General features: G+C 36.2%; 1 protein-coding gene across 1 annotated transcript in view; it reads left to right on the plus strand.

Moving 5' to 3' along the window:
• lrp1bb (low density lipoprotein receptor-related protein 1Bb) overlaps positions 1-22,091 on the plus strand; it is a 242,854-nt gene extending 220,763 nt beyond the window's left edge. The window contains exons 72-91 of the mRNA XM_056754675.1: positions 176-298; positions 582-722; positions 2,115-2,249; positions 2,623-2,742; positions 3,185-3,426; positions 4,082-4,305; positions 5,185-5,291; positions 6,325-6,441; positions 6,694-6,867; positions 7,861-7,986; positions 8,531-8,695; positions 12,093-12,254; positions 13,023-13,197; positions 13,642-13,746; positions 16,864-16,977; positions 18,622-18,698; positions 18,984-19,074; positions 19,669-19,819; positions 20,180-20,254; positions 20,777-22,091. Of these exons, the coding sequence (XP_056610653.1) occupies positions 176-298; positions 582-722; positions 2,115-2,249; positions 2,623-2,742; positions 3,185-3,426; positions 4,082-4,305; positions 5,185-5,291; positions 6,325-6,441; positions 6,694-6,867; positions 7,861-7,986; positions 8,531-8,695; positions 12,093-12,254; positions 13,023-13,197; positions 13,642-13,746; positions 16,864-16,977; positions 18,622-18,698; positions 18,984-19,074; positions 19,669-19,819; positions 20,180-20,254; positions 20,777-20,917 (2,765 nt within the window). The 3' untranslated portion in view covers positions 20,918-22,091. The remainder of the gene's footprint in view (positions 1-175; positions 299-581; positions 723-2,114; positions 2,250-2,622; positions 2,743-3,184; positions 3,427-4,081; positions 4,306-5,184; positions 5,292-6,324; positions 6,442-6,693; positions 6,868-7,860; positions 7,987-8,530; positions 8,696-12,092; positions 12,255-13,022; positions 13,198-13,641; positions 13,747-16,863; positions 16,978-18,621; positions 18,699-18,983; positions 19,075-19,668; positions 19,820-20,179; positions 20,255-20,776) is intronic.
• Positions 22,092-22,378: the final 287 nt, after the last annotated feature.

Genomic DNA, 22,378 nt, shown 5'->3' on the forward strand with positions numbered 1-22,378 from the left:
CCATCTTCTCTCTGTGGAATTACATGACCTCTCTGCTTAACTTTGACCTTTCCTACGTTCTACGTGGTCTCTGTTAGGGTTATTGCATAAAAAGCTTGCATTATACGTCCAAGAGATTGTGGATGCCCAAGTGCAGTACAAAACATATTGTTTCATTGTGTTCTCATTTCTTTAGCCAAATTGCCTTGTCCTCCAACAAGGCCATACCGCTGCAGAAATGACAGAGTGTGTCTACGGCTCGATCAAATCTGTAACAAAGTGGATAACTGTGGGGACAACTCAGATGAAGATGAATGCGGTAAGATCATTCGCAAGCCTCCGATGATGCCTTTATCCTCACCAGCACAATGAGAAATCCATCATCCCTGCCTCGCCTTTTAAATTCGCCATAAAGAATTCAGCGTAGAATTTAGTGATATTGCTTTTGCTAGTAGTTCATCAGGTGTTTCAGATATATGGCGTTCATTAATCACCAACACTCACACGTTCACAATCGCCGTCGTTTTGATGGAAGACTCTTTAAGTTGTGCTTTTGCTGATGCTGAATAGATGTTTTGGTTTCGTTCTCGGGCCCAAACCAGAGGCTGTATCAACCAGGCCCAAGCCCTGCGGGAAGACCGAGTTTACCTGTAGCAATCACAGATGTATACCAGCACAGATGCAGTGCGACCTGTTTGATGACTGCGGAGATGGAGGCTCAGATGAACAGGACTGCAAGGCTTGTATGTTTGTAGATCTTTCAAATGCTTTTGGAAAACAAACAGTAGTGGACTAGATTAGCATGTTCGGAAGGAAATACAAATTTGAAACAGAAAAAGTACCTTGTATGTTTCCTAAGCCGTTGTCATGGCATTCAGCGCATATCATGAATTTCTCAGCTGTGCAGAAAAACCTAAATATACGCTGCCTTCCAAGACGACTATACAGTTCCCTAAAAATGGGTACTTTTTTTGTTATTGAAAATTATGTACATTTCCATGCTCAGACTGTGACATACTAGTGAGAAAAAATTGGTCATTGTTGCCTAGACCAGAGGTTTTCAAACTTTTACATGCCAAGGACCCCCAAATTTAAAGTAGCTTTCGTGAGGGACCCCCTTTCAAAATGTGTATTCATATTTTTAGGTATAAAGAAAGATTTAAGCTGTTAGATAAATAGTAAGTTTGATACATAAAGAAAACTGATTGTTTGTAGACGTAAAACCGTAATGATCCTTAGTACATTTTAAATCTTTTGCTGTCTTTTATGGGGACCCCTTTAAACATTCTGGGGGTCCCCTTACCCCAGTTTGAAACCCCCTGGCCTAAACGATATTGTGATCATTAACAGTCAAAAAAATCTAAATACAGCTCTTCTTTCCATTTAAGTATTTATTCAGTCGTTCATTATTTCTTACATAATGTCGTCTGTATACTTAACAGTTATTAATTTAGTGATGCACCCTAACATATTTATTTTGATTAATGTTGTGGAGCGTCACTTAACTACACCGTCTCGCAAAGAGTTGTGGGTAATAACAGACGTTGAGTGTTCACGGATGTACACGAAGGGTACTTCGAGAAAAATCATTTCAGCATGCTTTGATTTGGGAGTCTTTGGGACATACTTATTGTAATTTTAAATACAATTTAAGGACGGATAGTATGCGAATTGGGACGCAGGCATAGTCACATCACAGACCTCATCGCCATCAGTTTTGACATTTAATACTGAAGACCAAAAATAAGGAGTAAGATTTCAAATTTCTTAAAAGTATTATCTTTTCACAGAGCAGAAAAGAAAACCAAATAAGGTCGCATCGGTATATAGTTTCTACGTTAAACAACCTGTTTGTTGTAGAAGTAAAAAAACTTGTGGAAGTTAAATTTTAGGGTTAAGGGTTTTAAAACTTGTTTTAAAACAAGTGGGTTATGTAGGAAAATGCAATACTGTGCGTCTGTGTGTGAGCACGCGTGGCTGGAATTGAAGTCATAGTGTGAAAATCGCTTTAAAAACCTTACAGTTGAGAATGTTGCAGTTTTGACGAAAGATTCAAACAAACAAACCAAATAATTATGCAGTGGAACAGCGGGTGTATATACTGTATGTCACTTTAAAGCTCTCTCTTATTCCAGCTTCAAATGGAGACATATGTGGAAAGAGGTTGAATCCATGTGGAGAGGATGCAGTGTGCAATCAGACAAACACTAATGCAATCTGCCGCTGCAAACCTGGATTTCAGAGGAATCTCAGAAGCAGAAAGTGTGAAGGTACCATCCCACTGTTTTTCACAGCTTTTTCTGGAAGGGGGTATTTAAGGTGATGTATGTCATTTCTGCACCACTGCTGAAACCAAACGGGTATTGTCTCAACCAATGGCATGATTATAGTGTGGGGTTATATATTTATTTAGTAATTCAAATTTGAATAATATATGTACTGTGTATGTGGACCAGAGGCCAAAGTCAAACTATCCTGAATACTCTAAACCTCCTGAATTTTTTAACATTTATCAGATCATTCCCGCTACAACATTTGTGTACTCATATTGTTTTCATGGGATCAAATAATGAGATGCAGAACGTATCTCAGACTTTTTTTTCATACATATGCACTAATGATTCTTTTGCTTTTCTTTTTCAGAGATAAATGAGTGTGTTCAGTTTGGCAGATGTTCTCACTATTGTACAAATACAAAAGGATCATACAAATGTACATGTGACAAAAATTATAAGGATGTGAATGGTAGCTGCATAGCAAAAGGTAAGGATCTATATTTTGTATTGATTTGTCCTTTGGCACCACTGGCTCAATGATCGTGGTGATATTTTATGTTAGTCTTTGAATCGCTCTGTAGCTCACCTTTACGTGTATTAGCTCAGCTTGCAAGACCTAGTTTAAACCATTGCTGTATGTTCTTATTTGTATTCACTTTACAACACAATATTAGTAATGCAGACGTTATATGCATTTGTTATGTGGTAACATTTGTGTAAGTAAAAAAATGGTATAGCCTCCATTTATAGTGTGTGTGTGTATTTACATTATGTATAGTCAAGTATCAATTATTATTGATAGATTAAAATGCGTGTTGTTGTGCTAGAATGATTTATCTGCATCTGTAATTGTCAATCTGTTGTCTTAAACCCCAAATGGAATTTAGCCACTTTTCATTTTTTTTGCATATTAATAACTCAACGGGCAGGACCAGAAGATCGAGTGCTCTACATAGCTAATGACACTGAAATCCGAAGTTTTGTGTATCCATTTAACCAGAGCCATGGACACAAAGTACATGCTCGCATCGAGGAAAATGCCCGCATCATTGGGATGGATGCTCTGTTTCAACAAAAAAAGTTTATCTGGGCTACTCAGTTTAATCCCGGTGGACTTTTTTACAAAGAAATCCTTAACAGGAGTCAAACTAAAACTAATGTTGGCATCATAGTAAGTATCACCTGTGTGAAGCATGTCGACAGATGTTTTTAGGAATTTTCTGGATTTTGGATGTCCTTGTTGGTATTTGCTATTGTAAATTTTCAATATGCATGTAATAAATTGAATAATCATATACAGCCGTTTTTCAAGATATTTTAAATCAGATATGTATCTCTATATATCTGCACTTTTTACAGAATTAAACATTACAACTTTGTACTTGAAAGGGGTCTTTTAGAATCTCTAATTTTAGACAACATGTAATAAATTTTTCGGTCACCCCCCTTTTGATTACTTTATATAAAATGTCATACATTTTGTCTATGAATTCTAAATAAGAAAAAGGCAATACCCTGGTCATACTTTTCCATTTATATTGAAGCTTGACAGACCCAATTCTCATTGACTTTTTTATATGTAAAAGATGACGTTATCAAAGTTGAATTAGCTATTGAATAAAGATTTTAAATATTTATTGCATTTTTATTTTGGGGTCTAGTTTTACTTATTTAATTGTAACCAAATCTAATACAGATTACAGAAATGCAATTTCTAAAATTTTGACACCGTTAATTTATGACTCCTAAACATCTGCTCAAACCCATGATTCTGTGTTGCCTTGATCCACACGGGAATCACCTTGTTATCTGGGTGACTTTTGCAGTGCCCAGATTTCCGCAGGCCCAGGGATGTATCAGCCGACTGGGTAACTGGAAACATCTACTGGACAGACCACTCTAGGATGCACTGGTTCAGTTATTACACAGCTCACTGGACCAAGCTTAGATACTCTATAAATGTGGGCCAACTCAAGGGACCAAACTGCACTCGCTTGATAACCGACATTGCAGGGGAACCTTATGCCATTACTGTCAATCCAGTCAAAGGGTAAGAACATGTTTTAACCATATTTTCTGTAATTATATGCATACTATACAGTGGTATGTTTCACAATATTGTACATTATGAATTTAAACAATACATTGCGAAAATATTTTAGATTCTCCACTTTTACAAATAAGCAAATTTTGCTATGTGTTAAAGGTCATATTTATTTTTCTTTTATAAAAAGCACTCAGGCTAGACTATATAATCATCCTAGACTTTTAAATACTCTGTACTTTATACCACAGGATGCACACTAAAATAAAATATATAAGAATTATAGGTCCAGTTTATGACATTTGGCGGCATCTAGTGGTGAGGTTGTGAATTGCAACCAATGGTTGCACTCCCCGCACAGCTTACGTGATCATCTTGTAGCAGATCTATACAGGTGGCACTTGGGAAGGAGGAGGGTTTCTGAAACGCGCTGCACTGCTACAACAATCACTTGTCAAGATTTAAATGTTGTGCAGCAAGCTCATTGGCTGCTGATACGGAAGGAACCAATATGCTGCGCTATGTAGTAAAGTTATTATGTAAGATTGGTTAAGACTTTAGGACGGCGCCATCTAGAGTTTCATGCCATTCTCTGTCATAAACAGAGAATTCCATGCAAGGGGACAAGCGGTGTATGTAGATAGAAATAGCACATTCTAAGGTAATAAAAACATAACGCTACTTTATGTAAGGGGTTTTACATCTCTGAAGACAGTTATGTATATTATATAGCATTTCTGTCAATAGATCCTCCAAAAAATTACACATTGGACCTTTAATATATTAACATGACGTGAAACTACAAATGCTATGTAGTTTGTATAATATAGTATATGTTCTGAAATATTGTTTAATATTAATAAATAAACATTGGGCCTGTTCCAGGATGATGTATTGGTCTGTAATAGGCGATCACTCACACATAGAAGAGAGTGCAATGGACGGTTCCATGCGTAGAGTGCTTTTGGACAAGAACCTTAGGAGACCCACAGGTATGTGTTCATACTTTCAATGCAATCGGCAAATACTTCGTTTCAACTGTATATCTTTTAATATATCTTTATGACTATGTGAAGAAGCCAGGTCAAGGTCTGAATAGTTCTGCATAGAAGCACCTGGTTCTTATATTCATAAAACTGGTAAATCACAGCACTTTCAATGTTGTGTAGTTGTAAAAAAGTTTGAGAGGAAATAAAAGGACTGTTTTTGATGTAGTGCCTTAAGGTAAACCTGTAGGCATGTTCCTCTGGGAAACACTAAGTAAGTATCTCTACATTTAACTGCGGCCTCCTTTATAGGGGCCAATATTACGCCTCCAGTGCAGCTTTAGGAATCCATCATCTAGATAAGGAACAAAAAAGCAACATCCAAGTCTTTAATCAAAAGAGGAAATATAATGAGTCGAATAACGCAAACTCTGAAATATGGGACAAACTTTTGCTGAGTTTATTTCAGGATGAGAAGGACACGGATATGACTCTTTTGTGCTGAATATGTCCACACTGCGGCAAGGGTTTTGCAAAGGTTATTTAATTATACAAATTATTCAATTTGGAGCCATATTTACCGAACACTATTCACAGAATCTAAAAGCGGTGTTCTATTAATCACCAATAAGATTTCGATACTCGGAACCTTTTTCTTAAAGGGACAGTTCACCAAAAAAAAAAATTCTCAACCTTTTTGTTCCATTCTTAAGCAGAATGTTACTGACTGAATGTGACTGACAGCTTCCGTCCCCATCCACTTTCGTTTTATGAAAAAAGATCAAATAAAAGTGCACGGTGACTGCAGTCCATAACATTCTGCCTAACAATGTTCTAAATTGTTATATTTTTAACTCTTTAAATATGTAGTCCTACATGAATTAAACCATCTTCGACACCTTGTTTTATGTATTATATTGTAATGTGAGCTATTGATTTATGTAATGTTTTGCATGTGTTAAAAAGCTGTTTTGTAACATTCCGTTCAAGAACTCATCATCATTAGGGAAACAAATCTCCTCCTGTTGTTTATGTGTAGGGTTGGCGATTGATTACTTCAGCCAGCGTGTGTATTGGGCTGATGCCGAGCTCTCTGTCATTGGCAGTGTCAGATTCGACGGATCAGACCCATTGGTGGTAATCGATGGGAGGCAAGGTGAGAAGAAAGTGAAACTGATAATATATTCGTTCTTGTGGTTTAGTTGCCTGAAAGGGTTTTTTCTTCATTGCGTATGTATGGGCTGTCAATCTTTTAAATGTTTAATTTTCTATTTTAATTTGACAACTGTATTATGTACAGTATATGTATATAGTATGCATATTTACTACACCTTTTTTATTCAATTGAATTGCACTTATCATTAAAGTGTATTTTTACACTTGTCTTTCCCTCATTTTACCTGTACAGGAATATCCCAACCATACAGAATAGATCTTTTTGAGGATTATATTTACGGAACAGGACTAAAAAATGACGTTTTCAGAGTACACAAATATGGCAAAAGAACGCTTGAACCTCTTGATCTGGGTATCGAAAAAACAACAAATGTTCTGATCTCCCATCGGTTCAAACAACAGGACGGTAAGAGAGACTGTTTTGCTTAAAAGTGTTTGCTTAAAATATTAAGTCAAGGGTTGTGTAAATGGGTTCTAAAAGGTGTATAATTAGTGTAATAAATGCGTTGATCACACATTTTGTTCGGGCTTGCCACTTATGAAAGTCTAATGGAGTGATTTGAAGGTTGTGTCCTTCATAATAGCTCAATTTACAGTATTATGAAAAGTTTCAGTGCTCCTTTATCATATCGAAAGTAAAAGCTTTATACATGTTCAGATGACTGTGTTGTGAATTGCCAATGTTGAATTTACACCTACATTTTCCTGGAACATTGAAATGTATTTTTCACATGGTGAACATTGATTTTCTTATTTTCTCAGCATCTCATGCAGGAATAAATAACACCATATTATTACAGTTCAATAGTAACGTAACACCAATTTACTTTGCTTCCGATATACACCAATTAAGATCTTCACATGCTTCAAATCACCCATGTACTGTTTTCTTGGAAGCTGTGGATCTTGGATTGTTATCAGGTTGTGTTAATGGTCTCACCACCTCAAACGGATCTTTCTGTTCTGGTGGGTTTGTAGTGAAGGGCAGCTGAAGCAGTCTCCGCTGACTCATTAAAGTCTGAGATCTGGCCTGGTCCAGAGACTTGTGCACTGCCAGCAGAAGCCAAAAGTTTGTGGTTTGATGTCCTAAGCAAAACACTTAAGACAGATAAAGATGTTCTCCCTTAAACTTCCAGCGTCCTTGAAACTGCACCTTTTGAGACTGAGGTTCGATTGGCTCCTTTCAAAGATAATAAATAAATAAATCGAAAATGCTTCAGCTGTCAAATCGCTATTGGCATTTTTCATCGCGGTTGTTGGTGGGGGAAGGAAATACCAACACAACTCCAAACAATTGCCTCAGTGAATCCAATTTAAGAAATCCATATTTTTATCCCAGTATTAGGAAGAACTTGTTATTTTTTAACCCCGATTGTACATTATTATGTTTTATTTTCAGTGGCCAATCCTTGCATAAGGATGATCTGTGATTTTATGTGCTTGCTCAACCCAACTGGGGCCAGTTGTATCTGTCCAGAGGGAAAGACCTTGGTCAATGGCTCCTGTATTGACCCCAGTGTTTCAGGTTTGAATCCTGTCTTGTTCTCTTTACTTTCATTTTTTTGTGCTTGCTGCGTATTTTTCTTGACAGGCCTGCTATTACAGAATCTCATCATTTTGAAGGACCATGTTAATTGCAGGGCATCAAACAAGGAAAACAAAATACTAGGGCTGTCAGTTTAACATGTTTATGTAGTGACAATAATTACAAAAACAAGAACGGTTGAGTTCAGTCAAAGCGAATTGGTGAACAATCACACGTACGTTTTATCAGTATGCTTGTTTTCTGGAAGTCGACTTAAATCTCATGACCTTGGTCTTGCTAACATCGGTCTCTATCAGCTAGATGGCAGGAAAGATTTATGTTCAATGACGCAAAATAATACAGAAATGATTTACTCAGTGCTTTCGTCTGGCACAGTAATAAACATCTATGACTGATCAGGCATTCCTTATTTGAAATTAATTTTAATGAATTGACATATGTAATAAAAAAATGCTTATCAATTGACAGCCCTACAGAATACAAAACTTAAATCTCTGAATATATTTATTTCAAAATGGTAAAGGTGAGATGTGCAGACCGGCCTGTGAGAACGGAGGACGCTGCATGGCCAATGAGAAAGGAGACTGGCGCTGTTACTGTTGGCCCAGTTTCTCTGGGGAACGCTGTGAAGTGAACCATTGTGCGGATTACTGCTTAAACGGAGGGACGTGCACAGGTTCACCTCTTGGTAAGAGACTCTCTATCTCTTCAAAATGATTGGTACACCCCATTCTAATGAACACATTTGACTACTTGAGTCATTTCCGTGAGCACAAATCTTAATGCTACAGCATATAATGATATTACATCAGGGGCTTTCAAACTTTATGATGCCATGGACCCCCAAATAAGATGAACCTATTGTGAGGGATCCCCCTTTCTAAAAAACATTTTCCTTTATTATTAGTATGTATAAAGAAATAATTAAACTTTGTTAGGTAAATTGATAATGTGATATTGTAAAGATAACATATTGTTTTTTAACTAAAATAATAGGCTACATTTGTTGGATGTATATAACCTTGAAGAGACATCAAAAGCACCTACCGGCACAAACATAAATCGGCGCCTATGTATGAAACAATAATATGTTCAGTAGACTTTTACAATATTTGCTTATTTTTTTCCCTGAAATTTTCTGTGACCCCTTGAAACCTTCTGGTCCCCAGACCCCAGTTAGAAGACCCCAGTTCAAGACAATTGTGTGCTTGTGTGCATTTTATAGAAACGTTTTGATCTGGGCTATTTCTATTGCTACATTACAATGGTTCTGTGCACAAAGCAAGGTTCAGAAAGAAATAATTGATTCAATCTAGTGTGGAAGAACTTGTCGGCATGAAGCCCAGAATTGAACCCAGCTGAACACCTTTGAGTCAAGCATTCATTACCCAAACCCATCAATGACTTGAACACAGCGGTAGTTAGTTTTTTTTGGAACAGAAACAGGCCCTTTCAAGACAAAATATGGAATTGTATTTAATAGCATTGATATTTGTTTTAATTGAAATTACTGGAATATAAAAACATGTTAAAGTGGGCGTCCCAATCCTTTTGTCCAGATAGTGCACAAGTCATTTCTCTCAGTCAATATTCATTATACAGTATGAATAAGTAAATTTCATGATCCGCATTGCTTTTGTAGCGTTATAAAATGTTGCATTGCATCAGAACAGTTCAAGTTAAGTAACACCTTTGTATTTTTTTAGTGCTGCCCACCGGCTTCTAAATACTTCACGCAACCACTGTGAAATCATATCAGCTTCCATTACGTGTACTCTTAATTTAATATTCTGCAGGAAGAAGAGATCTGTTACTAAAAATGAGAGATGTGTCTGTGTTCATTATAATGGTTATAATTTATAATTGTTCAGGGCTTCATGTGTGCTCCGGTGTGCTTGATAAGGTACCACTGATCTGTTTTAATAAAGCATTCATTTAAAGACGAGCTCTTTTGTCCCAAATGTGGAGACAAGATTGTTGATGACAAAATCAGTGGAGTGTTTGTGTCTGCACCTCAATTAAATTTAGTCAAGAGTGTCATATTATGGCTTCATTTGTCCTTATCCATCAAATGACTGATGGGGCACACCAGAAAGCAATTATGCCCAATATTTTATACCCACCAAAGTTTTAGACATTTTCTAACTTTCCCTTGTGGGAGCCATGTCCAATATTAGACAAGACGCACAACAGTAGACCTATAAACTGACAGAACGATTGCTTTGCTCATTATTTGCTCATTTAACTGTGTGTTATGATTGCCTGAAGGGGTCACATCATGAGAAAACCAATGGTCCAGACCTTTAGAGATCTAATTGTGCTATAAAGACACTTTGTAATCTTTAGTGCTTGAAACTTTAGCTCCGAAAAGACCAACTAAGCTACAAAATTGGCTCATTTGGCAAACTGCTTACATAAAACAGATAAATACCAGAATCAAAATACACACCATCCATATTTGTGTAGCACCGGCCATGCATGTGAACCGTACGTTTCTGAAGGACACACGTAGGTGGCTGAAGATGGTAGGTGGTTTTTAACAAGGTCATCAGTGTGATCTCTGCAGTCTTAGAGGCATATTTCAGCACAGATTGTTTTGTGAACCTGCCACAGGCGTCAAAAAGAGGCTGTTATTGATGGATGAGGAGTTACAAAGTATACTGAACTTGACAGCAAACCCCATCTCATATTGCATGTTTCACTCGGTGGAAGTCTTAAAGGCACAGCACCAAAAAAAATTGTTTTTGAAGAATCAGATAAAGGTGGCACAGGAATGTATTTTATCTTTGCACAGTCAAAATTAAAACTACACTCTTAAATAAAAAAATATGGTTTATTTTGACCGAAAATTGGGCAAACCCTACAGTCGGGTTATAAATGAACATACTGTATGTTGGGTTGTTTCCACTGAATATGTGGTGTTGTTTTAAGACATTGTTGGGTCAAATATGAACTTTTTTGGTTGATTTAACCCAATAGTTGCGTTTTCCATTTTTTTAACCAACAGTGGGTTGAAATAACATAAAAATGTTTAGTGTGATGATAAAAAATACACTAAGCAGAAAGCCAAGGGCTTTTTAAAACTTCTACTCACAAGAACAACGACAAAAATGATGTAACATTTTGGGATAAAGACAAAAATCCATACTAAATAATCAATTTAAACAACAAAATACAAAGAACAAAGTATTGAAACAAAATTGAAAACAATTTCAACAATATACAAAAAAGAGAAAATATCAAAAAATAAATGTAAATCAAATGAAAGAAAGAAAAACTACAAAGTAATATTTTTCAATTAAAACAACAAAGAAAAAAGAATAGAAACAATTTCAACAATATACAAAAGAGAGAAAATACCACAAAAATAAATGTAAATCAAATGAAAGAAAGAAAAGTAGTAATTTTTCATTTCCAATAAAATATATTTTTCTGAATTGAGGATCCGTAGAAACATCTGTGGATGAATTCCAAATAGACCACTGAAAATTCAGATCTAATCAGCATTTCTAGAGGGTATTGTGGCCACTCCAGTCACGTTTCTGTTGAATTTCAACATAATCAAACCTCAGGAGTGACAAAGTCATCCAACAGCGATGTGAAAGACTGACATCATGACAAGACACATGAAAACGGTGATAAATATTTGCTTATCAAAATAATTTTTAAACTTTTCTTAAATACATGTAAAAATATTACTGCTGTATTTCTTAAAAGTGAATATGAACTTGTTTTCTTTGCCGGTCTGAAACCATCCAGGGCATCTTTTCTGTTACTTTAACCTGTTTCTCCAGTTTTTGTTTTCTGCAAATAAATGCAAATAGAAACGATAAGTTTATTTGAAACTTGGGAGAAATATTGTTAGTAGTTCACAGAATGAAACAAAACTTATCCTTTTACCTAAACACAGCTATAAATACTAAATTCAAAAAATCTGAAAACAATTTTAAAGATCAGTCTCCTCATTTTCCGCATATAGGCCACTGTATATTCAACCCATTCAAAATAGGAAACCTGACTGATGACAATACCTGTTGATATGTTGATCTCACGGGTCTTTCTTCATGTCAAACATATCTCTATAGGAAAACCCACCTGCCGCTGTGCGACTGGCTTCAGCGGTCCTAACTGTGAGAGACGGTTGTGTGATAATTACTGTCTGAATGGAGGCACGTGTGAAGTCAGCGCTGGAAACCAGCCAGTGTGTCGCTGTTTAGCAGAGTACACGGGTGACCGCTGCCTCTATCGTAAGTACTGCAGAGGTTACATTTCCTCTTATTGCTTTAGTCTCTTGGCAACAAAATGCAGACTAATGAATTTCCCTTCGGTGTCCTTTTATTTACTGTAAATATATCCATGTAGATAATTGTAATCCATGTAACAATATTTAACTTATTTTATTTTCCTATATATTTCAGTGTCATATTGTTTTGTATTGTGTTATATATATTTTTTTTTCATTAATCCAAGTGATTAATAAAGTTCTGTTCTTCTTATACATATTGAATCTTTTAAATAAATATGCCTTTCGGATTTGCGTTTTTAACATATACAGCCAATCGTTTGTGGTTAACGGGACAATTCCTGTGTTTTTCTCCACCACTGGCATTACCAAAACTCTCAATTCAAGTAAACATTCATTCTTTTTGAGCAGAAAGGGCATCTCCCCGTATTTAGGCAATCTGTGCCTAAAGGGGCATCTGAATTCTGCCGTGACACCCTCGAGGTGCTTCTGCATTTCGCTGATAAAATATTTCCTCTGTTATAACGTCTTTGTTATTATAATTTGTTGCACAACAATTTAATCTCAGCCCCAGTAATGCATTTTCACTCTTGTGCACCCAAGGGGTGACGCATTTCATCTTGGTACCAGTAGATATTTGATGTGGATAATTAAGTCTCATTAAAGTTGGTAAAATTCTAATTAAACTTGCACATAATATAGAGGAAATGTGCCCCCATGTCCTAATTAGGGGCGTCTCTTGTGTTTGTTTGCTTTTCTTTGTCCATGACAGACATCTGTCATCACTACTGCGTCCATTCCAAAGCATGCACGCTCTCCAGCTCAGGACATGTTGAATGCGTGTGCCCGGCACGCTATGAAGGAATCAAGTGTGACATCGACAAGTGCCTGCGTTGCCACGGAGCTCCGTGTATCATTAATGGAGAGACGGGAGATGTCGCTTGCAAGTTAGTCAAACTTTTTTTAACCGTAAACAAATATATGCATGTTTTTAAAAGATGCTAATTGTAGCTATACATTATCAATGTGTTTTGGAAATGATTGAAACCATCATTATTTTGATGATGTTTGGGGCTAGTGATGCTGAAACAACAGACTTTCAGAGAGCTGTCCAATCTTGCTTCAACATTTTCTTCCTCAGAAGCACATGATGTGCTTCAGTTAAACAGAATTGATGTCATGTTGCTATTTCTGCACATTCAGCGAAATGTAATATCATCCCAAAAAAGATTTTCCCAAACCATGACTTGTAGCTCATAATGATACAAAGGCTATTGCATGTAGCATCTAAATGGTTTCGCCTATAAAGTTCAAAGCACACTGATTCAAAATCCTCAATTAATGCAACAATCCCAGTTTTTGACTCATCCAATTTGTTCTCTTTCTGCCAGCTGTACCAGCGGTCGAATCGCCTCCAGCTGCCAGTTGTGTGATGGCTACTGCTATAATGGAGGCACCTGTCATCTGGACCCTGACACCAGCCTGCCCTTTTGCCAGTAAGTAATGACTAAGTGCCCCTTGCTTTTGTCCAAATTCTCAGCTATTAAACCCACACGACGCACAACTGTGGAAGCCTGTCCGTTCAAATTTTTTAAGTTGCACAGATGTATGAGGTTTCCATCAATTGGGTCCCAGATTACCCAGTGGGGGTTCTTCATTGGCACACAATTTGAAGGACTTAAAAAGCATTTAGGAATAATTAATCCGCATTTATGAATTCATAAAAAGTGTATATTTGACGGAAATTACATAAAGCATCTTCTATTTCACTATTGTAATAAAGTTTTCCTAATGGGCATATGTGTAAATTTTGGATTGAAGCGTCATGTCTTAAAAAGCTGAAACTGAAGCTGTTGAATATATAACCTCAGTTCCACATGATTCGTGTTAAAGCTGCAACGCACCTCTCAACGCCTCATGTTGCTTTGATCTCCACATGAAACGCGTGGCTCCAAACAGAATTTTTGCCATGCAGTGTTGCGTTGTACAACTCGATATCAACATTCGCACACAATAAGTCTCTCTGCTACCTTGTGTTGTTTTCAAGATTGCACCACCCACAAAATCATACATTATGCAAATCGTCCGTTGATCATTAGTCGAAAGTCAAAGTCAAACAAGTTTAAAATGGCGAATCTCAGCAGACACAAGTGCTGCTTTACAGACTTGCATGTTATGCAGGTCAATGGAGATAAAACTTGAAGTAACAAAAATGAAAATTCTGTTATCATTTACTCACCTTCGAGTTGTTCCAAATCTGTATAAATTTCTTTGTTCTGATGAATACAGATACTACATATAAAGTTGTTTGCAAGAATTTTTGTAACCTAAAAGTTCTTGGCCACCATTGACTACCATAGTAGGAAAAATGTCTTTGTTCTATTGAACAGAAGAGAAGATATTTTGAAGAATGTAGGAAAGCAGACAGTTTTGGGGCAACTTTTTCCTTCTATGGTAGTTAATGGTGGCCAAAAACTCAGTTTGGTTACAAACATTCTTCCAAATATCTTCTCTGGTATTGAGCCGATCAATGAAATTTAAACAGATTTGGAACAACACGAGGGTGAGTAAATTATGACGCTTTACTGCAATAATGTTCAATTAATGAACAAAACCATGTGACCGATATGATTTGAGCTGCAGGTCATACAGTAATTATTAGTTTTAATACAGGGTTATTGAGGTTGAAACAGTACATACCAAAAAACATTCTGTGTTTTTCCTGCATTGATAAAGATGTGCAGCACGGTGGAGATGATTCTGACAGGAGCTTCACCCTGTGGATTTGTGTATATTGGAACGGCATCCGAGGACAGCTGGAGTCCTGATCTGTTTGGCTTGGCAAAAAGGATTTGAAACGTTTAGAAAGGCTCAAAATTTGTTTTGTCAAAAATAAATCTGCTTTCCTATTGCAAGATCAGGAACTGATGAAGGCAGGCGCAGCTCTCAGGGCACTGTGTGTTTATGATGTGAGTAACAGAGGTACTGAGGCCCCAGAGCTGTCAGCTGTGATCTGCGGAAATATATCAGTTCATCCGTCCTTCATATATGTCTGAGGCATTTCTGTCTTTTGTACTAGAAACTGTCATAAAGTGATAAAGCGTTTCAAAAACATGTGTTTATACTTGGCTTTGCAAAGCTGTGCTCTTGACCTTTTTATTAACATTTTCTTAAAGTCCCAGTGAAATAAAAAATTACAATTACAAGCTTTCCTGTAGCTCAGTGGTAAGAGCATTGCGTTAACAACGCAGGTTGTGGGTTCAATCCCAGGGGATTGCAAATACCTATGTATAAATGTATAGGATAAAGCAATCTAAGTCACTTTGGATATTAGATTAGATTCAACTTTATTGTCATTACACATATACAAGTACAGTGTAACGAAATGTAGTAAATGCCTAAATGTAAATGTACAATGCCTATTTTTTCAGGAAATATTGCAGCTTTTATTGTAAATACTTTATCAATGTGGGTCATTATCATTTTAAAAACCATGTGCATAAACGTCAATTGAAATATGAAAATGCACTTCCGTCCTATAATGACTACCCATCTTAAATTATGCATATACTCAGATACAAATGTATAAAATAATGCAATGTAAGTCCCTTTGGATCAAAGCATATGCCAAAGGCAAACGTATAATGTAAATGTAGGTATCATTAACTAACAATGTAAATGAATTTGATAATTATTTAAATGTGATTTATTTAGAATTTATTTAGATCCATCAACAAAATTACATAATATATGTCCTTTATAATACATGTTTCATGCTGCCTGAGGTCTTTGTGTCCTTTCTGTCCAATCAGATTTTATTACCTGCGATCATAAATAGTGACAGAAGGCTTGTACTGTAGTTTGGTGTTCAGCGGGCATTAAACTATCACTAGTCTACAAACCTAAACAGGTTGTAAACGGTCATTTCTAAAAGTAATTTTCTGGCCAAATATTCGATGTAGTTTCAATGGCATAATGGAGTGGATGGAATCCATTTCTATGCAAATGATCTCATCTTGATTTTTTTTCCTTGAGGTTTCAAGAATATTTCACTCGCTAGCTGTGAGTCACATAAAATGTATAGAGTGATGAATGTGCCTTTCCCAAGAAGTCATGGTGTTTAAACTGAAATGAAGCAATGTAAATCACTTATTAAAGCCATAAGTCATATTTTCTTGGAGCGGCTTCCACAGTACAAAGCTGTTCGTACAGAAGTTACATTTACAGGAAAGTTATTTCGCTCAGCATGTCTGCTGCTTGTTGATATTCATGCAGAGCCGACAGAAAACAAGACCAGTTTGTCTCGACAACTGAGATTTGATGCAGAATTTTATTTACACAATTACAAAACAACTGCTCAAATATATTTTTCAATATATTTTACAAACAATTATGTTTCTGTACCGTACAAAAATGTATAATTTCTCATAAATGCATTGTGTGAGTTACGATTGTTCTGGTTTTTCTGAGACCTTGGAACTGTAATTGAATACGTCTGCTCTTAAATATGATGTGATAAATAAGTGTGACACACACAGCAGAACAGGTTTGCTTTTGTTCAGATCATGCACATTATCTTTTTCACTTATTGTCCTCACTGAAATGTCTTGCAGTTGCACGTCTGGGTTCAAGAACCAGCGTTGCGATGAGCTGGCCAATCCCTGTGACTTCTACTGTCAGAATGAAGGGATATGCACAATAACTGCCCTTAACAAACCTCGATGCAAGTAGGTCCCTCGGCCAGCTTCTTCATCACCTGACGTCTCATCTTTATCATGTTTCAACCATCAGCCAACATTGTGTCACCAGTGGCTTATTATCTCGCTCATTCCTTCTCGCCCATTCCTCCCTACCATCTGATTCCCAAAGTACAAGTTGTCGATCCTTGCTTGAGATTTTTTGTTTTTTGTACACTATCTGCCTTGGGAAGAATCACATTATTGTTTACAGTTTTTAATATGGTGAACGGTTCCCTGTGTGTTATTCAATACGGCAGCACATTTAGAGACTACAGTTCATCTTCACCATCATATCATCCACTGAAAAACAATCTTCAAGCATCTGTTTAATTGTGCACATGACCTCCATTTATAGTTCAAATAAGATGATTCACTGTTTCTTTTCCACTGTACCGCTCTCCATCTAATGAGTGTTTTCAGCTTGTTTCTACCGTGTGTTAGCCTAATCTGTCTGAAATTTTTGATGTTAAAATACATTCCAGTTTAATAAGCAGAGTCCAACTATGAGTACGCAATTTGTATGTTGTCTAAAACTTGATGTGTAGTGCTATAAATCCACTGTATATTTATAAATCCAACAAATCATCAGTGGCTCAACCAATGGCGTGAGTTCACTGCGGGATACTCTGTTTGGCTAAGCAATGGAAGACAAACAGTCATTTTTGAAATTCCATTAAGTGAATCAGAAATTTCACACTTTTGCTTTAAAGGAAAAGTTCACGAAAACTTTATTTTAAAATTGACTTATGTTTGTTATTCTAAAACTGTATCATTTTGCTTCTTCCATTATGCACAAACCAAGAGAGTGCTCATACTGGTAATAGGGACGGCAAGCGTTTAATTATAGAAACAAAATTGAATATACGAGTCCATACATACGTGTAATATATTCTAATTCTTCATACGTAAACGAAAGGTTGTATGACAGAAATTGACCTTTTTAGCCAGAATTTTTTTTTTCTTAGAGATGTATATATCGGCCAATAATCGGTAATCTGCTATCAGTCATAATCATAATCATAAAATAATAAAATTACAGGAAACTGCTATGTATTTGTGCTCTGGATATAGAAAATGTTGAGAAACAACACAGTTTAATGTTTAATTCATTATACGAATAAACAACATTAAGAAAGTCAAGAATTTAATCTTCAGAATCGGTATCGGCAGATATCACTCTGAACAATCTGCTATCAGGGAGAAATGTATTATTGGTGTAACTTTTATATCTCTCCATTTTAGTGTTAAAATCTCACTTGTTCTCTTATAATTTCTATTTTACTATGTTGAAATGTGAAATCAATTATGTGTATAAATCATATGGCTTCACAAGACCTGTTATAAAGTCTACAACTTTTAAGTGCTTTTTGTCATTTTTGGAGCTGCCATCCCTATTATAAATGTACTAATGAGCAGTGTACTCTCGACACTGCAAAAAACTTGATAAATGACACATGGGTTTGCCATGACATGAGGCAGAGAAAATGATGGAAATTTCATTTTTAAGCACTCTTTGGTCCATCTTGCTACATCTTACATCTTGCTATGGCCTGCGTTTAATTCAGAGACGATCACTATTTACTTTCCGTTTCTTTCATTTTTTTCTCAATATCTTCTGTTCTTTTAAATCAGATGCTCGGCTAATTGGTCGGGGACCCAGTGTGAGAGGCCGGCCCCCAAGAGCAGCCGTTCAGATAACACAGCTGGAGGTGAGGTTTATAAAGAGCCTTCCTTTGCTAATTCAATAAGGAATCACTGCTTGAATTATTGAAATGAAAAGAAGCGTTATTTCATCAGTCAAACGACACATCTGAATATACATCTGGGCTTCGTGTTAAATATTAGTTCAATATCTGTGCAGCTGCGGTAGTGTTTATTTAATTTTGCCGTGATGGAGGATCTAATAATTTCATGTTCCACCTGCATAGACACCTGGGGAAATAGACTTAATAGTGGCTTCAGCTTCTGGCTTTTTCTCGTCGTGTGTCTAACAGGAAGTATCGCCATCATTGTGCCGCTGGTTCTGCTGGTGATTCTCATTATGACAGTGGTCGCTGGTGTTTTCATCTGCAGAAGGCGCCAAAGGTACTGACTAATGGTTTTATACAGTATGTAATAAGTAGGGCTGTCAATTATATGTGTTTTGTGCAAAAGAGAAATTAAAAACACATTTAATGCTTCCTGACTCTAGTTGACAGCAAAAATGACGTGCTGTTAACTGCAGGCTAGTGACGAACTTATTGTTTATATTTATTAAATACCAAGTGATATATTGACTTCTAAAGCCATGTATTTCCAGTGTTTTATCACCTGCAACAATGTCTTCATTATGTGAATTTGTGGCTGTTCTTTACAAATATTGATAAATACTGTTTGTTTCATTAATATAAAAGTTTATAATACATATATAATATTTAGCTTTCCTGTGCCACAGTAATAAGAGCATGGCTCTAGCAACGCCAAGGTCATGGGTTCGATCCCATGCACATAGTTAGAAACAAATGTATAGTACAGTGCAATGTAAGGCACTCTGGATCTGTTAAATGCATAAATGTAAATGTAATCAATTCCGTTTCAACTCAGTTTTTTTATCGAGGTTGTTATATTTTAACTTCATTTTCCACCCTACATAAAAGCATGTCTCCAAACAACAGTTTTTATTGCATCATCTTGTTGCAGAGGGAAACATGTACAACGGCAGCCCATAACCAATGGAAGCATCAATGTAGAGATAGGCAATCCATCTTACAACATGTATGAGGTGGACCATGACAACCATGCCGATGCCGGCAGCCTCCTCAGACCAAATTTCACACTCGATCCCCACAAGGTTTGTGTCGCATTTACACCTCTAACAGCTAAAACATGAAGTCTCAAAGGTCAACTATCTAAATCCTAACTAACAATGTGATATAAAAAAGTGTTTCTGAATAAATGTTAGAAGTATGTTATACTACAGCAGAGCTTTATCGCTTGCACCCTCACACTCTGGATGCTGGTTGCGTTCAGCGTACCAGTTAAAAACATTCGCAGATCCTGTGATTTATTCTGAGAATTTCCTAATTTTTAACGTATGTTTGCTCTGATGCCCTGTCTATATCTGTCTGTATCCAACTATAAACGTGACGTCATGTAGTGACAATGAAGTTCCTAACGTCTTCCGCATGCTGGGAAAATGTGTGTGTTCCAGGGCTGGTGTGTTAAATCCAGTGAACCTTGCACGCTGAATATTCATTCTATCCCTAAGGAAGTTATACCTGGACAGGTGAACGTCTTGGGATTTTTTGTCCCAATTATTAAACTCGATATTCCCTGAGTGACAGTAGCAAGTCGCAGTCATTCCAGATGATATTTTTGCATGCATTTAGTGTGGTGGTCCTGCATGGATGTCCCTGTGAAATGTTTCAATGAAAGTGCATGGATTCATGGGCAAAGTTGTTGCTTTTGGGGTTTTCTTGTTCTTTTTTTTGATTTGTTGTTTATGCAGGAAGTTGAGATTACCATTATGTCATAAGCATGATAAAACAGAGTATCCACGTGACATAATGCAACCAAACCCATGTTAATCTTCAGCTGCAGTGGGGAAAAAACGTTTCCAAAAATTGTTTAATTTCTTATCATAATTTGTTATTAAAGAATTGTGAATTCCATGTGAATCCTTTCATTTTTAATTACTGTACATGTGTTTTTTTTATTAAACATGTTGTCTTTAATCAACATATTAATTGATAAGAGGGCGTGTGAATAGCAGTTTTTCTCATTTGTCTCTCATTATTTCTCCAAACAGCCAATGAACTACTCCAATCCGATGTACGCAAAGATGTGCCTCGATGGACAAAACTGTCGCAAACCAGTCATCAACATTGACGAGAGGAGAGAGCTACTCCCAAAGAAACTAGAGGGGACTATTCGAGAGACCGCCGCATAGCCTGACTACACTTTCTACTCTTTTTATACTTAAATGTACAAAATGTATAAAACACAAGGAAAAAACCTTTCTATTTCCTATCAGGTTCAGAAAACTTGTTTATTTTTTGGTTTCCTGCCACCATCAGCATTATGCCTTTATGTCCGTGATAATGTTGGGAACTTTCCATGATTTGTGTTTATTTGCTTTTTTGTTTGTTTTTATTACTGTCTTTTCAGTAAACATGAATTGTCGTATGAATGATACACAACCGCTACTTGTGGGGCGTTATCAATACATGCATAACATTTCTGTTCATACGTTGCTTTGTATGATCTTTATTGTTCCGACTATTTACTTCGCAGTGCACTGTGACGATTTCTTCATTTTAATATTAACCTCATTTAGCATATTTAATTATTACAAATGTCATGTTTGCATCATTTAAAAGCTTATGTTTATTTCATAAAACCTTCGTTCCCCTTTCTTCCCCAACATAGGGCTACATACAATGTCGACCACATGAATTCGGTCTGATCTTTTTAAGAAAGTTATTTTATATCCATTTTTTTGTTTGCTTCATTAAGTGATTTATTTTATGTCCACCAACCAGGAAAATGCTGCAAAGATAAACTTTAAATGTTTATTAACCCCAACCGTGTGGCATGCTGGGATAGCTCAGCACTAAATGAAAGTGCAGTCTGATATTTAAGTGGACAAATGCATATTCATTCAGCCGATATCAGTTTGATTCACATTTACTACAAACTAGTAGTATTACAGATGGAAGTAATCAAACGTTGCACATAAGACACTCTTCTTTTCTGGTACTTTGTCTGCTTAAAGCTACCAACGGGCTTAGTAATACAGCTGCAGTGCACCATACGTCAGACAAATGAAAATAATGGACTCCATCACTGCTAGACAACAAACACTGGACAAGACAAGACGTCTAGCATCACAAATAACAATGAGAATCTTAACTGTTACGTGGGAATTTTAGCGTACTCTGAATTGAATCATGTTAAATCATGTCATGTTAATTTCAGAAGGGAGGCTACTAAGATACAACAGATTTTATAATTTTGTATTTGATTTATATGTTGTTTGGCTGCTTGTATTTTGGAAAAAATGTATTAAATGTAAGTACTTTTTATATAAAATCAGTATAAAATAAAGACATTTTATTTCCATTTCAGAATTGTTTCCTGTTGTGTTCATGTAGCTCAATTTGTTGACCGATGTGCTAGCAGTGCAAAGACTTCATTAAATATTATATTTGATAAATGTGAGCATCAAGTGTTCAGTTCGGGTAACATTTTGCTTTTCATGCAACACTTTTTTAGTATTTGTTCATGAATTTTGGAAATTATGAGATTTGACTTCTTTAATTCTCACAATCAAAAACAGGCTCTTTCCATATTTGATAGGTTAACATATTTATATTATTAGTTATATAATGAATATGGCATCTGGGCAGTG

The sequence above is a fragment of the Triplophysa dalaica genome, chromosome 8, assembly GCF_015846415.1.
Source record: "Triplophysa dalaica isolate WHDGS20190420 chromosome 8, ASM1584641v1, whole genome shotgun sequence".
In the NCBI taxonomy this organism is placed as follows: Eukaryota; Metazoa; Chordata; class Actinopteri; order Cypriniformes; family Nemacheilidae; genus Triplophysa; species Triplophysa dalaica.